At 50.6% G+C, this 13726-nt stretch overlaps 1 protein-coding gene across 9 annotated transcripts in view; it reads left to right on the forward strand.

The window, feature by feature from the left end:
* The window catches only part of LARGE2 (LARGE xylosyl- and glucuronyltransferase 2), a 25387-nt gene extending 19554 nt beyond the window's left edge, over positions 1–5833 (forward strand). For all 9 annotated transcript variants that reach the window (XM_071558428.1, XM_071558432.1, XM_071558430.1 and 6 more), the window contains 12 exons: positions 180–262; positions 540–663; positions 1103–1274; positions 1431–1535; positions 1795–1907; positions 2015–2140; positions 2282–2437; positions 2552–2715; positions 2988–3266; positions 3609–3755; positions 3933–4128; positions 4244–5833. In XM_071558428.1, the coding sequence (XP_071414529.1) occupies positions 180–262; positions 540–663; positions 1103–1274; positions 1431–1535; positions 1795–1907; positions 2015–2140; positions 2282–2437; positions 2552–2715; positions 2988–3266; positions 3609–3755; positions 3933–4128; positions 4244–4441 (1863 nt within the window). In that variant the 3' untranslated portion in view covers positions 4442–5833. The remainder of the gene's footprint in view (positions 1–179; positions 263–539; positions 664–1102; positions 1275–1430; positions 1536–1794; positions 1908–2014; positions 2141–2281; positions 2438–2551; positions 2716–2987; positions 3267–3608; positions 3756–3932; positions 4129–4243) is intronic.
* Positions 5834–13726: the final 7893 nt, after the last annotated feature.

The following is a 13726-nucleotide window of genomic DNA, read 5'->3' on the forward strand; positions in this document are numbered from 1 at the left end:
TAGAAATATTAACCCTCTAAAAATCTACAACTACTGTGTTCCTAAAATCTACAAAATGTGAAAATCAGAACAAAAACCCTTTCGGCATCACCACCATGGCACACTCCCAGAGAGACGCTGACAGTCCCTGACAGGCAGGGCTGTCCAGTCTCAAAAAGGCACCATTTGTCTTTGGGCAGCTCCTGCACGTTGCGATTGTGTGTGCCGGGCACAACGCGAGCCGGGATGTGGTCACCCTGGTGAAATCCATCCTCTTCCACAGGTAATGGGGAGATGCTGTGCCAGAGGCCCACTGTTTGGAGTTCCCAGATGAGCTGCTGCAGGGGGCAGTGCTGCAGGAGAGGAGCTCTAGGGCTTCTCTCCACACCCTGTGCCACTACTTAGAGGGACAGAGAGGGATTTGTTTCCTCCAGAGGGCTGATTTTTCTCCATTTCTCCCCTCAGCTGATACTAGTCTCTTGGCAGGGATGGGAGTGATGGGGACTATGGCCTCTTCATCCCACTGTGATGCTGAGTGCTACTGCATTTACCTTTGTCAGGAAAAACCCCCTCCACTTTCACTTCATCACGGACTCTGTGGCCCACCAGATCCTCCAGACCCTCTTCCAGTCCTGGATGGTGCCTTCTGTCCACGTCAGCTTCTACAATGCCGATGATTTGAAGGCAGGTGCTTGCCCTCCCTTTGCCCTGTCCCAAGCCAATGTTCAGAGGGTTGAGGGGCATAGCAAAGAGGGGCAAGTAGGTGGAGTTTCATTAATTTTTTCTTGCTGGTCCCTCACTCACCCCCTCCCCTTTCTGGGCTTGTTGCTGGGGCAGCTGAGAAGGGGGCACAGGGCAGGTACTGCAGGGATGAGGAGGCCCAGGGATGGGGTAGCAGTGCCTCTGCAGCAGAGCCAAGTTCCCCACTGAACACTGAAACATTGGGGTCCAAGTGGGGGTTCTGGTGGCTGGAGGGAATGCTCCAGGCTTGGCTGGCACCACAGCAATGTGTGCCCTTCCGTTGCTGGCCTCCTCTGCACAGCGTGCTGGACACACGCAGCTGTCCTGCCCAGGCAGGGGAAGGGCTTGGCCATGCCCAGCCCTGAGCTGTGTTGCCTTGCAGCCGGAGGTGTCATGGATCCCCAACAAGCACTACTCTGGCATCTATGGGCTGATGAAGCTGACACTTACCAAGGCACTGCCCTCAAACCTCTCCAAGGTCATTGTCTTGGACACTGACATCACCTTTGCCACAGACATTGCTGAGCTCTGGGCTGTCTTCGGGAAGTTTTCTGGTGAGAACAAAGTGCCCCTGGGGCCCTGCCAGGACCCTGGATGCTGAGCTCAGGGTGGCAGTCCCCCGCCTGCCACAGCACCAGTGCAGTAGTTATGCTTGGGCTCTCTGAACTGACAGCAAGATGAGCTGCATCCATGTCCCTCTGCTTCCTCAGAAAAGCAGGTGATTGGGCTGGTGGAGAACCAGAGTGACTGGTATTTGGGCAACCTATGGAAAAACCACAAACCATGGCCAGCCCTGGGACGTGGCTTCAACACGGGTGAGTGTGGGCTGCCAGGGTGGGCCCTTCAGCCTCATGGCACATCCAGCCGATGCAACACTCAGCACAGGGGGGCTGGGAAAGGCCGAGGTGAAGCAGGGAAGTCTGGTGGGAATTAAGGAGCTGCCACAGCATCCTGGGGTGATGTGGATCTGTGCTGCATGTCCCAGGGGCTAAAGGAATGCAGGCTGCTGTGCTCCAGCTCTGTATTGTCTGGGTGCTCCCTCAGTGACCCAGTGCCCTCTTCCCTGGCACTCAGGGGTGATCCTGCTCCTGCTGGACCGCCTGCGTCGCCTGGGCTGGGAGCAGATGTGGCGGCTGACGGCAGAGCGGGAGCTCATGAGCATGCTCTCCACCTCACTGGCCGATCAGGTAACAGTCCCTCCTCTGGGGTGGTCAGCCCTTATGCATTCCCATAGCACTGCTGGCTTGGGGAGGTTGTCCTCTTCCACCTGTGCACTCACCTTTCTTTCTCCTAGGACATCTTTAATGCGGTGATCAAGCAGGACCCATCCCTGGTGTACCGGCTCCCCTGCTTCTGGAACGTGCAGCTCTCTGATCACACCCGCTCGGAGCAGTGCTACACTGAGCTCTCCGATCTCAAGGTGGGTGAGTTTGCTGCCTTTGAGACTGGAGAGGGCCTGAAGGACACTGGAGGTCCAGGGAAGTCAGCATGGGGTCTCAGGGCTTGGGGAGCACTGGGTGCTGCTGGCTTCCTTTCCACGGAGTGACACACTACTGCCCAGGTGATCCACTGGAACTCACCCAAGAAGCTGCGGGTGAAGAACAAGCATGTGGAGTTCTTTCGTAACCTCTACCTTACCTTCCTGGAATATGATGGGAACCTGCTGCGCAGGGAGCTTTTTGGCTGTGCCAGTCTTCCCAGCCCACCCAGGGACCAGGTGAGGGTTATTGCAACTGCCCCCAGCCCCAGAGCATCAGGTGGGCAGAGACCCCACACAGCCTCCTAGCTCCTTGTGGGGCTCCTGCTCTCCCTCACCTTCATGGTGTTGCAGCTGCAGCAGGCACTGGAGGAGTTGGATGAGGATGATCCCTGCTATGATTTCCGCCAGCAGCACCTCACGCAGCATCGAATCCACCTGTTCTTCCTGCAGTATGACTTCCTGGCCCTTCCCAACCCCACCGACGTCACCCTCGTGGCCCAGCTCTCCATGGATAGGTACTTGCTGGTAGGACCAGTGGGAGGTTGTATCCTACCTCCGCTCCCCTGGGGAGGCTCCACAGCATTGGAGATACCAGGGATACTCATCATCCTCACACCAGCATTTTGCAGTGAGGAGTAACACCCCAAGCTGGGAGCATCAGTTCCTCCCACTCCCTCCTGAACTGGGCTCGACTGGCATGCAGCTCTCTGGCAGGTGCCCAGTTCTGGGTTTGGCAAAGCTGCCACAGGGCAGACCTGCTGCTCATGTACTGCCCTCTGCATCCCAGGTTACAGATGCTGGAGGCCATCTGCAAACACTGGGCCGGCCCTATCAGCCTGGCGCTGTACATGTCGGATGCTGAGGCACAGCAGTTCCTGCGCTATGCCCAGGCCTCAGAGGTGCTGAGTGCCCGCCGCAATGTTGCCTACCACATTGTCTACAAGGAGGGGCAGTTCTACCCCATCAACCTCCTGCGCAACGTGGCCTTGGCCAACACGCAGACGCCATATGTGTTCCTGACAGACATCGACTTCCTGCCTATGTATGGCCTCTATGATTACCTCAGGTACAGCTTTTTTTCAGCCAGCTCTTGCTCAATCTGCCGAGCTCCCCACACATCACGGTTTTCAGGAAACACTCTGGGCCGCAGTTCTCAATAGACAGAAATTGTTACTTTTGTGTTCAGCATTGGGATCCTGCCCTTGCTTTTTTCAGACACCAGTGGATGAGGAAGGGGCTGTGGCCATGAGGGTCACCCCATTCCTCCTACCCCTGCATGGTACCACTGCAAATTGTCCAAAAACGTTAATACCCTTCTGCAGTGGTGGGCAGGCTGGAGAGGCTGAGGAAGGAGGCCATGGCTGTGGTTCACAGCCAGGCAGACCTCATACCCTTCCTATCACCATAGGAACTCCATCCAGCAGCTGGAGCTGCCCCAAAGGAAGGCAGCTCTCATCGTCCCAGCGTTTGAGACCCTGCACTACCGGCTGACCTTCCCCAAATCCAAAGCAGAGCTGCTCTCCATGCTGGACATGGGCTCCCTCTACACCTTCAGGTAGGAACTGGAACTGCCGGACTATCCAAGGGGGCTGTCACACCCAGCAGAAGCCAGTTTTGTACCCTTATGCCTTGGGGCTGTACACCCTCTGTCTCAGAGGACCCGCTGCGTCCTCTGCCTGGCTCAGGATGCTGCCACCTTTGCCCAGTCTCTCGTTTCCATCTCTCCCTGCAGGTACCATGTGTGGCCAAAAGGCCATGCCCCAACAGACTACGCCAAGTGGCGGACCGCCACCGTGCCGTACCGTGTGGCGTGGCAGCCAGACTTCGAGCCTTACATTGTAGTGAGGCGAGACTGCCCCAGGTATGACCAGAGGTTCGTGGGCTTCGGCTGGAACAAAGTATCCCACATCATGGAGCTGGATGCACAGGTGGGTGAGGGGCTGCTCCTGGCACCACAGAGGGACTGGGGACTCTTCGCTAGGCAGTGACATATTGGTACCACCAAGCCGATGCTGATGGTAAGAGCTGCTGCTTTGTCCCCAGGAGTATGAGCTGCTGGTCCTGCCCAATGCCTTCATGATCCACATGCCCCATGCCCCCAGCTTCGACATCTCCAAGTTCCGCCTGAGTGCAGGGTACCGGGGCTGCCTCCAGACGCTGCGGGAGGAGTTCCACCAGGACCTGTCTCGGCGATATGGGGCTGCTGCGCTCAAATACCTCACTGCTGAGAGAAGCCTGTGACGCCTGGGGACAGTGGGTGCGGGGTACAAGCAGCACACTGGAGAAGGGAGGGTGCAGGGCCTCCCTCTTGACCCTGCCTACCGCTGAAACCCAGCCCAAGGCAATGGAATTGGCAGCACAGCCTCTCCAGCCCACCAAAGGGATGCCTGTAGATAAGGTGGATGATGTCAGCTGCAAGAACAGGCAGTGCCTGCAGGTCAAGCTGCTGCAGCCTTCCTGTGTTAACAGGGGAACCTCCTTAAACCAGGGGCCAGGGGGGTGGGTCTCCTCCCTCTCCTCTTTTAGCAGATGTGGGTTGCCAGTCTTCACTAGCTCACCTCACCTTGAGGTCTGGCTCCTCCAGAGGCCTGGAAGCTGTACTGCACCCTGCTCTGCCTTTACTCAGTGGTCCTAGTCCCAGTCCTCCGCATACTCCTCCGGGGCTTTGGTGAGCAGGAGATGAGGTTGTAGAGCATCCCTTTGTATCTTTTGTGGAGCAGACTTAGAGGAAGCCTCCTAACACCCTGGGAGCTCTAGCCAGGGAGACCAGGGGTTGTTGGAGACCTGGTTCAAGCCCAGATTAAGGCTGGCTGGTTAACAGTGGGGGAATATTATTACTCTCCATCCATATGGATGTAGTCTCCAGTGGAGTTGGCCCTGTACTGGTGGTATTAGAATTGCCCAGAGCAAGATGAGCTCTCAGCGGGACGGACTGTCTGGTGTCCCCAGAGTGAGCTCCCGGAATAGGCCTGCACTGCCTGGCTGGGAGCAGCCATGCCAGTGACAGAACCTGTCTTGTGTTGGCAGTGCCCCATGGGGCAGGGCTGCAAACCATGGCCATGGGCAAAACAGCAAGTTCATGGGCAAGCACATGCTGATAGAAGTTCCTGGCAGGGACCACCTCCTCCCGAGCCCCTGGCACCGCAGTCATTGCCATCAGCAATCAGGGATGTGATTGACACTGGACAAGACCGTAGCTGAGCACTGTGGCAGGAACCCTGTGCCAGAAAGCTTGACCGGACACTGTTCTACCACTATCACACACTGGAGCACAGAGGATGCATTGCTTTCCTCATGCTATTTAAATTATTTAATACTTTTCTCATAAGAATTCAATAATTAGGGTGTGTGGGCTTTTCTCTTTTTTAAATCCATTTTTCCTCTCAGATGATTTTGCTGGTGGCCCTGGAGGCTCTCCAGGCCAATTGCTGCTGCAGCTTCTGTTTTTCTCTCCTTAGCTTTGTTCTGGGCTGCAAGAGCCAGCTCTGTGCAGGGGGTGAGGATTTCCGTCCATGATGGGAGTGACTAAGAGGACCCATACAAAGCACAGGGTATGGAAAGGGCACAAGGGTCTCTTGTTTACTTTCTCTTTTTAATTTAATTTTTAAATTAAAGCTTTTTTATTATTTTTCACATTTGTGTTAGAACTGCCTGGTTATTAATTAATGAGCCTCCATGTGTCCCCTGGAGAGAAGACAGCAGGAGAAGAGCCATGGAGGAGTAGCCTGAGCCCTGGCTGGGGAAAAGCATCACAGGGCTTGCTCTGCCTGGTGCGTTTGAAGCCTTTTCCTGTTGGGCTGGCACAATGGGAGGGTTGAGGAACAGAGAGCAACAGCAGGCAAAAGAAATGCCAGTGTCATGAAGTGGCAGGCACATGGGTCCTCTGCCACCTCTGAAAGGGTTGTTGGGCTCAAGTCCGATGGTTCCCAGCACTGCAGCAGGGCCCAGGCAGCCTGCCTGCACAGCCAGCACCCCTGAACTGGAGCCTGGGGCTTCACAGTGTAGGCAGTTTGAACACCCCCAAGTAGAAGAGATGTGGTTTCCTGTCATGGTGCTGCAGCTCATCCCCAAGAGCAGCGTGCTGAGCTGGATGCTGTGCTGTGACCCGCAGGATGTTCCCCTTGCCTGCAGAGGAGGAAAGACCCTCACCCAGCTCTGGCCACAGCTCAGGCAGCAGAACTGGATGGGGCTCCTCTGCTGAACAGCCTTGGCTTCATAAGACTGTTGGGAATGAAAGCTGGCTCTTGGGCCCCATGAGCCACCAGCCTTGCATCTGCAGGGGGGGAGAATGAGGGTGGCGTGCCAGGAGCAAGTGTTGAGGCTTTATTTGGGAAAGAGCTGGGAAGACATTGCTCATCACTGTGAAGCCATGCACAGCTCCACCCTACCCATCCCTAGCAGGCAGCTTTTATTTAATACAGCCAAAGTTCAGTGATACATGCTGTTGCTGCACTAAACAACAAGAGAGTTAGGTCAGATCTAGATGCTGCTACAGATGCAGTGGAGCAGTGCCAGGATGGAGCAGGCCTCTTCCAGGTGATTCTGTGATGTTTAGGAGGCAAGAGAAATGCTGGCTTTACGGTTATTTTGGAAGTATGCCTGTAGAAGGATCATATTTTCAGATAATCCTTCCCAACTCCTACAGTTGTTAGCCAAAAATGTGCCTAAGAGGGTGGAGGTACCTGGAAGTAAACCCAGCTCGGATTGGTCTCCATGTGCCCTCTGCGAGGCAGCCTCAGCTGAGTCAGAACTGAGATTATCTAAACTGAGAACAGCCCCTTTTGTTCTTGTAATGCACCGCCCTTCTCCCTGCCAAGAAAGTGAGCACGCAGAGCCACACTCAGAAACCCTGCTTGGGGCTGGAGACTTGCTACAGGCAGTGCATCATTCCCTGTGCTTTTGGGACCCACTGTCCCCACCTGGTACATACAGCTAAGGAGACAAGAGATTTTACCGTATTTTATTTAGTAAAATGTTAAAATAAATAAATACAAATTGATCAGATGCTCTGTATCCCCTCCCCCCAACTTTAATTTGCTAAAATCTAAACACATTTGTACCAAAACTGAAACCACAAGGAACTTGAAGGCAGCAGAGACTGCAGATCACTATGAGCATCAGGCTAAAAAAAATAGATATATTTAAAAAACCCAAACCAGCTCGCAAGTCGGTGTTCTCATAGTGTGATTCTGTGACAACAGAGCAGTACCAGTCAGAAAGGGCATTTTATACCAGGGCCTGCAAGGATGGGAGATTGGCGGGGAATGGGGCAGCACAGGTGGCACTGGCTCATGGAGGGCAGAGCCATGGCTTTGCACAAACCCAGCTGGGAGAGAAGCTGCCATCGTCTCTGTGCAGCAACAGGCCCGTGGCTGCGGTGACAGCACCGCCAGAACTGGGGGCTGTTCACCAAGGTCGGGAGAAATCAGACAGGCTGGAGGAGGGACCAGTGCATGGACACAGAGCCCTTCAGTGTCAGCTCCTGCTCCAAGCCCATGCCAGGACTCCAGCTTTACAGCTTGGTCTTGGGTGAAACACTGGGGTGGAAGTGGGGGAATAGGATGAAGCACAGCATACAGGCTGGGTGATGCTATCAACAAATCTACTGAGATGGTGCCACTGTGATCAAAGGAACACGATGCCATGATCAAGGCCTGAGTATTTTCTCTAAACAAGCAGAGGTGCCTTTACAACCCTCCAGCCCTCAGCTGCAGACCACATGGTGTTTGCAGATTGGAGCCAGTGAACCCCACAAAGACAAAACTCAGCATGGGCAGCCACCCCAGTGCTGCATCAGACCTCCCAGGCACAGCAGCTCACCACCATTTCTCTGTGCCATGGGCTCCACTGCTGTTGACACCATTCCTCCACAGGAGCCTGAACAGGTCAGCGTTAGCAGGATCCCTCCTTTCCTGCTGTTACCTTGCTTAATCTTTGCCTAATGGAGTTTGCAATGCATGCTTTGTTTCTGTGGGGCTGTGAGAGGTGGCCAAGATACCCTTGATGGTGTCAGATGGTGCTTGGGGGCCCTGAAGCTGTAACTCCAGTGCCCGAGTCACAGGGGCTTATGCAAGAGCAAAAACTTTCCTTAAGGAGGGTCTTTGCTGCCTGTCACATATGGCATCAGGAGCAACTCAGAGACAACAAACATATGTGGGGAGAGCTGACAGGTAAGACACTATGCCTGGGTCTACAGTCAATCACAGTTTTGATGTCAGTGATAATTTAAGTAAAGAAATGTATGAGACTATGATTAGAAATTACACAGTAGCCCAGAACAAGCAGAAACGCAGCTTCTTGCCACACCCAGCACAGAGCTTCTTTCAACTGTGTCTACCCCAGTGCCTGCAGCCATGGAAAACTGCTCTTCCGGAGTCAGAACTGCCAGTACCTGCTTAACAGGGGAATGCGAGGCACAGAGGTATCTCCTTCCCTCCCCTGCTAAGTTCTGGCACACCCCACCTGAAAGGCCAACACTTGGATGACAAGTCAGGGGAGCCCCTGCCCTTGCACATGCACAGCATCTTTCCAGTGCTGCTGCAGCATCCAACCTCAGCACTGGGGATTCAAAATCAAGGCTGGCCACTGAACACAGCCCTAGGAGCTGCCCTGTGCCAATGCCTCCTTTCTCCACCTGAGCTATAACCCCAAGACTCGCTAAGAAAAGTGTTAAAGCTCAGAGACAACAATACTTCATTTTTTTCCAACAACACAGGTCTAAGAAGGCACGTGACAAAAGGGCAGGAAGTTGTTGAGGTTTACATTTGACAGTGTACATTTAGGAAAAAGAAGAAAGATGCAAACTGCCCAGATGGTGAAAACTGCTGAGTGCCAGTGGATTGATACTCCTCACTGCTGCTGCCTTTCCGTGCCAACTACACCCAGGACAGACCAAACCAAACTTACATGGCTTTTGAGTTCCCCTGCCACTCTTGACAGTAAACATGCCCTTAGGTACTTCTTTCCTAGAACTAGGGACTGGGCTGAGTTTCTCGGGCTGAAGCATTTGACACCTGCTTGGATACTACAGAGTGAAGGAGAACAGACAAAGAACTTGCTCACTGTTTTCCCAGGAGGGTGCACCACGGGCTGCTGCTTAATGTAGCCTAGAGGCAGGCCCTCAGTTCCTGACAGATTAAACTTAACACATGCTGCTGTCTAGCTGTACTGGTGAAGTGACCCTTTGCATGTGTCCCTAAAGGAACCAGATCCTGAGAAAACAGGGAGGCACTGCTGTACACAGGGATTTTGGCACAGAACTGCCAGATGTGACAGTCCACAGAACAGGCATCTTGCACAGATACTCCAAGAGATGGTGGAAAAGTAACCAAGTCACAAATCCTGCCCCACATTGTCTCCCTCACTCATGTGGATCCCAGGACCTCTAGTTTTAACTAGGCTGACTGTAACACTTGAACTAGGAAGGTGCAACCACACTAGAAGCTGAACCTTTAGCTAGTCTTGGGAATATTTCTAGCCAGAAAAACGTGTAACTAATACAGTCCAGATTAGAGCAGACTCTGGCTGCCCCAAGGTCTGCTTGATCTGCTTGATCCCCACATTGTAGCTTAGAAGTCAAACAAGGCTCTCTTCAGCAGCAGAAGCAGAGCTAAAGGATGACTTAGTGCCTCTTTCCCATCTGCAGCCAAGCAGCTCTTCTCCCACCACACTTGCTCCTTTTGGAATACAGACTAACCCATGTCAGAAATTGAGTTAGGGTAAAGAGGGTTTTTGTTCTACTATGAACTCCTCCTCCTCCTGAATTTTCTAACCCTGTAACTGCAGGAATACCCATCTCCTCACAGTGGAGCCCTATTTTACTCCTGGATTTTTCCTACCCTCACTTTCCTTCCTTCTCCTCTACATAATTTTTGTTTGTGCTCTATTTTACCCCATGTAATCTTTGTTTCCTTTGCTTCTCCTTTCTCTCTTCCTTTCCTGTCTCCAGCCATATACCCCTTCTCAAGAGACTTCTGTCCTTTCATTTGTCCCTTGCAGCACTCACCTCTGGCCTGGGGAGATGGGAAGCCCTGGTGTGGCTGTTCTCATGAGACACACTCCAGGCACTTGCACAGCACAGCAATTTTAACAGCACTGATGCTCTTGGCAAGCCTCTTTTCTGTTCACTACTCATTTTAGTAATACTGACAGGGATACAGACAGACTCTCACACAGGTAAGGTCTTGGTTTGCTGAAACAAGCCCATGTTTTAAATTAACCTCTTGGAGAGGTGGCTTTCCTTTTCATGGGTCAGTAATTACCAAGCTTACCAGAGCACAGTATAATTAATTTTCTTTATTGGCAAGTTGATCAACTATGTGCTCAGCCTATACAAGACACAATGATGCAGAAAGTTCTTATCCCAGATAAGAGAGAAATAGAGGGAAAATTGAAGCTAAAGGATAGAGAGAGTCACATTTTTCAAGTATTACATTCTATTCTGTAGGAGTTACAAACAGCACTGAGGCTTAAAAGAAGAGTCTGAGCAAGATAGCAATAACCTGGATTCAAGATGTCAGGAACACACGATCCCACCTGATTTTTGGGTCATTCTGTGGTCCAGGTCTGACCACGGAAAACAAGAATCCAACAGCATGTCACTGTGACATTCACTCATGCCCTCAGAGACCAGTACCCAGTTGGCTGTTGGAGGGTTCTTTGGAGACCTTTTGCCAGAAACTACAGAATCCACATAGTGCTTGTGAATGGCCTTCGCTGAGGTAGTCTGCTGCCCAGGCAAGCCTAAGCGCCAAATCAATCAACTGCACAACAAAACATCTTCCTCTTTCTCCAGGTTCCTGACTCCTACACATTTGTCAGAAAACTCTGCAGTAACCTAGCAAGGTTGAACTTGCCCTGGATCTTCAGAATTCAAAGGGAGGTGAAGAAGGGTTAAAACAGTTCTAAAAAGACACAACAAACTGCCCAAAAGGGGAGTAGTCCACAAGGAAGCATAATATCGGTATTTTGGTGGTTATCTGAGCAACAAATTGAGAGAGGCCCTCAGTAAAAGAGTGAAATTTGGTTTAACATCTTAATGATAATTTAAAACCATGTTATTTTAAAAACACATTTCATTAAGAAACATATATTCATTGTTAGTGCTTCAGAAGCAAAGAGGGCAGTGTGCAGCAACCCAGCTGGGGAAAGAAAGAGAGAGAAATGTGTGCTGCAAATTCACAAATATTTTCTGTTGTATCCACGCAGGAAGGAAATTTCAGAGTGTACTCTCTGTAAAGCCACAGCTTGGTGGGGCTAAGAGGGAGATTTCACTCTGAGTTCACCTGAATGCTGACCATGCAGCCTTTTAGGGCTGTCTCTGTACATAGAAGAAGATGATTTGAAGCCAAGGAGGTCAGAATTATGGTTCACATTTCTAGACAGATGGGATACAGATTTGCTTTCTTAAGCCTGGTCAGCTAGGAAGGATAAAATACAATACTGTTTTTCTGCCACCAGTAAAACCAACTGATCTGCCCATAAAATTAGCACCTCTTTAATTTCTAGATTAGCGGCTTTTAATTCATATCCCCACTGACAGAAACTTGCAACACAGAGCAAAGCCCTGCTTTGCTAGTACAAAACCTTAATTCATCCTCCTGACATGGTATCAGCCATGCTACTCACCCTACTTGCCAATCATCCCTAGAAGTATCACTTACCGTGTCTTGTACAGCTCTGCTGGCTCTAAACAAAGATAACGAGAACAATAATGACAGCACTAATTCTTCTGGCCAGGTCACATGCTTACTTTCCCACTCTGACCACTACGCACCTTTCCAGCTGTTTAGAGAACACATTGTAAGGAGAAAGGAGAAAACAACTCCTGCAGTGCTTGCTCTATTTCTGAGCAAAGGAGCAGGGTGACTTCTTAAAACCCTTAGCATTGGGCTGAGAGCCAGGACTGTCTCTGATATGCACTTCCTTTGTGGTCTCATCGCTTCCCTTATAAGAGATTTAAAAGTCACTTGTTTCCCACCAATGACAAACAATGACATAAGAATTAGTTAGTATCTTGGTGGTGGTTTGGAAATATAAAACCACAGTCATTATGACAGCTTCCCAAAGCACAGAAGTTTTAGTGCAAACTCACTTTATCTCAAATATTACATGAGAAAAACCCAAACCAATACAAACCCAGAAGAAAAGCTTGAGCTTTAAGTTGCCAATGAATTTTTATTTCTCCCTTGACTGGAGCCTCTTAGAGCAGCTAGAAAAAAAATCCTTAATTTCCTCTGTATTTAGCAAATGTCAATTCCCCTTCCACCCTATTATTGGTAATTGGGCAGATAATCCTAATTTACTGTGTCTACATAGCAGCAGCATTGCCAGTGCCACTGCAGCCCTGGGAATGCTCCTTGCATGTTGACTGATACTGTTGCAGAGCCAGGAGAAAAAGCATCTGAACAGGATCAGAGGGAGGGAGAGAAAACTACCCAAGCAGCATCAAAAGGTCTAAGTTAAGGTCATTTTTCTGCCAGGTAATGATTAACTAAAGGCATCCTTTTATACTCTGGAACACAAATGCTGTAACAAAAGGAACATAAAAGTCTTATTTATCTACTTGGATTCTGGAGACAAGCAGATGCCTCAGAAAAGCAGTAATAGCTGCTTTAACATCTCCTGTCTGGTTAACTGTGCTCAAATTTAAATATGGCTACTAGTGAATTTCACTTTCATCCCCTCCGGTATCAGCAAAGAAAACAGAAGAACTATCAAGTCTCCAGGCATAGCCTGCTACCTTCAAATGCAGTGTTTCCAAGGGAGCTCAGCAGGTAACACCGCAAGTAATATGAGAACCATGAAGACTCAGCACACCTATCCCCAAGACTGTCTCTTACCAGAAATGTACTCAGGATGCCTCAGAAGATGATAGTAAGAATTATCCAAGTGGCCAACTAAAGAGCAACCTGTTCAAAAAAGTGGTTTCTCCTGAATATCTGGCCATTAACTGATGGCTTATATTCTATAGAAAGAAGGCTCATATTCAGTTTGTGCTTTCTCTTCAAATCATGAAATTGACAGTCCTGTTTAAATGCTGTGGGTTGCTGGCCCAGTGCTGCCCTGTGGTAATGACCCTCACTGGGAACTGGACCTATGCAAGGATGTTTTTAGTAAGATCAGTTTTGATGTTGCACGCCCAGCTGTCTCCCTGCCACTCTTGCCAACTTACCCTTCTAGCTCTGCTAGTTCCAGAAGAGAACTCCAACATCAAAAGACAGAGTTGAGGTTATCACAGCTGAGAAGTGAACCTAAGAGTCACTTTCCCAACTGCAGACAAATGTGAGAACTCAGGATATCAGTTCTAAGCTCAGCGCTGAAAATAGTGCACACTCCTACAGAAGGAATGCAAGTCCTTAAAGGGCAGAGGGGCGGTCTAAAAGTGAGAGAAGAAACACTCTAAAAACCCCACAGAAGCCCATTTGGCTGTGGCAGCAGAGAAACTGTCTCAGGCTATGTAGTGTTTGGAGTATTCACTTCTTGACTCAGAAATATATGCTTGAAATCCAAAACTTTTCTACCTTC

Source organism: Pithys albifrons, chromosome 6 (assembly GCF_047495875.1).
Source record: "Pithys albifrons albifrons isolate INPA30051 chromosome 6, PitAlb_v1, whole genome shotgun sequence".
NCBI classification, from domain to species: Eukaryota; Metazoa; Chordata; class Aves; order Passeriformes; family Thamnophilidae; genus Pithys; species Pithys albifrons.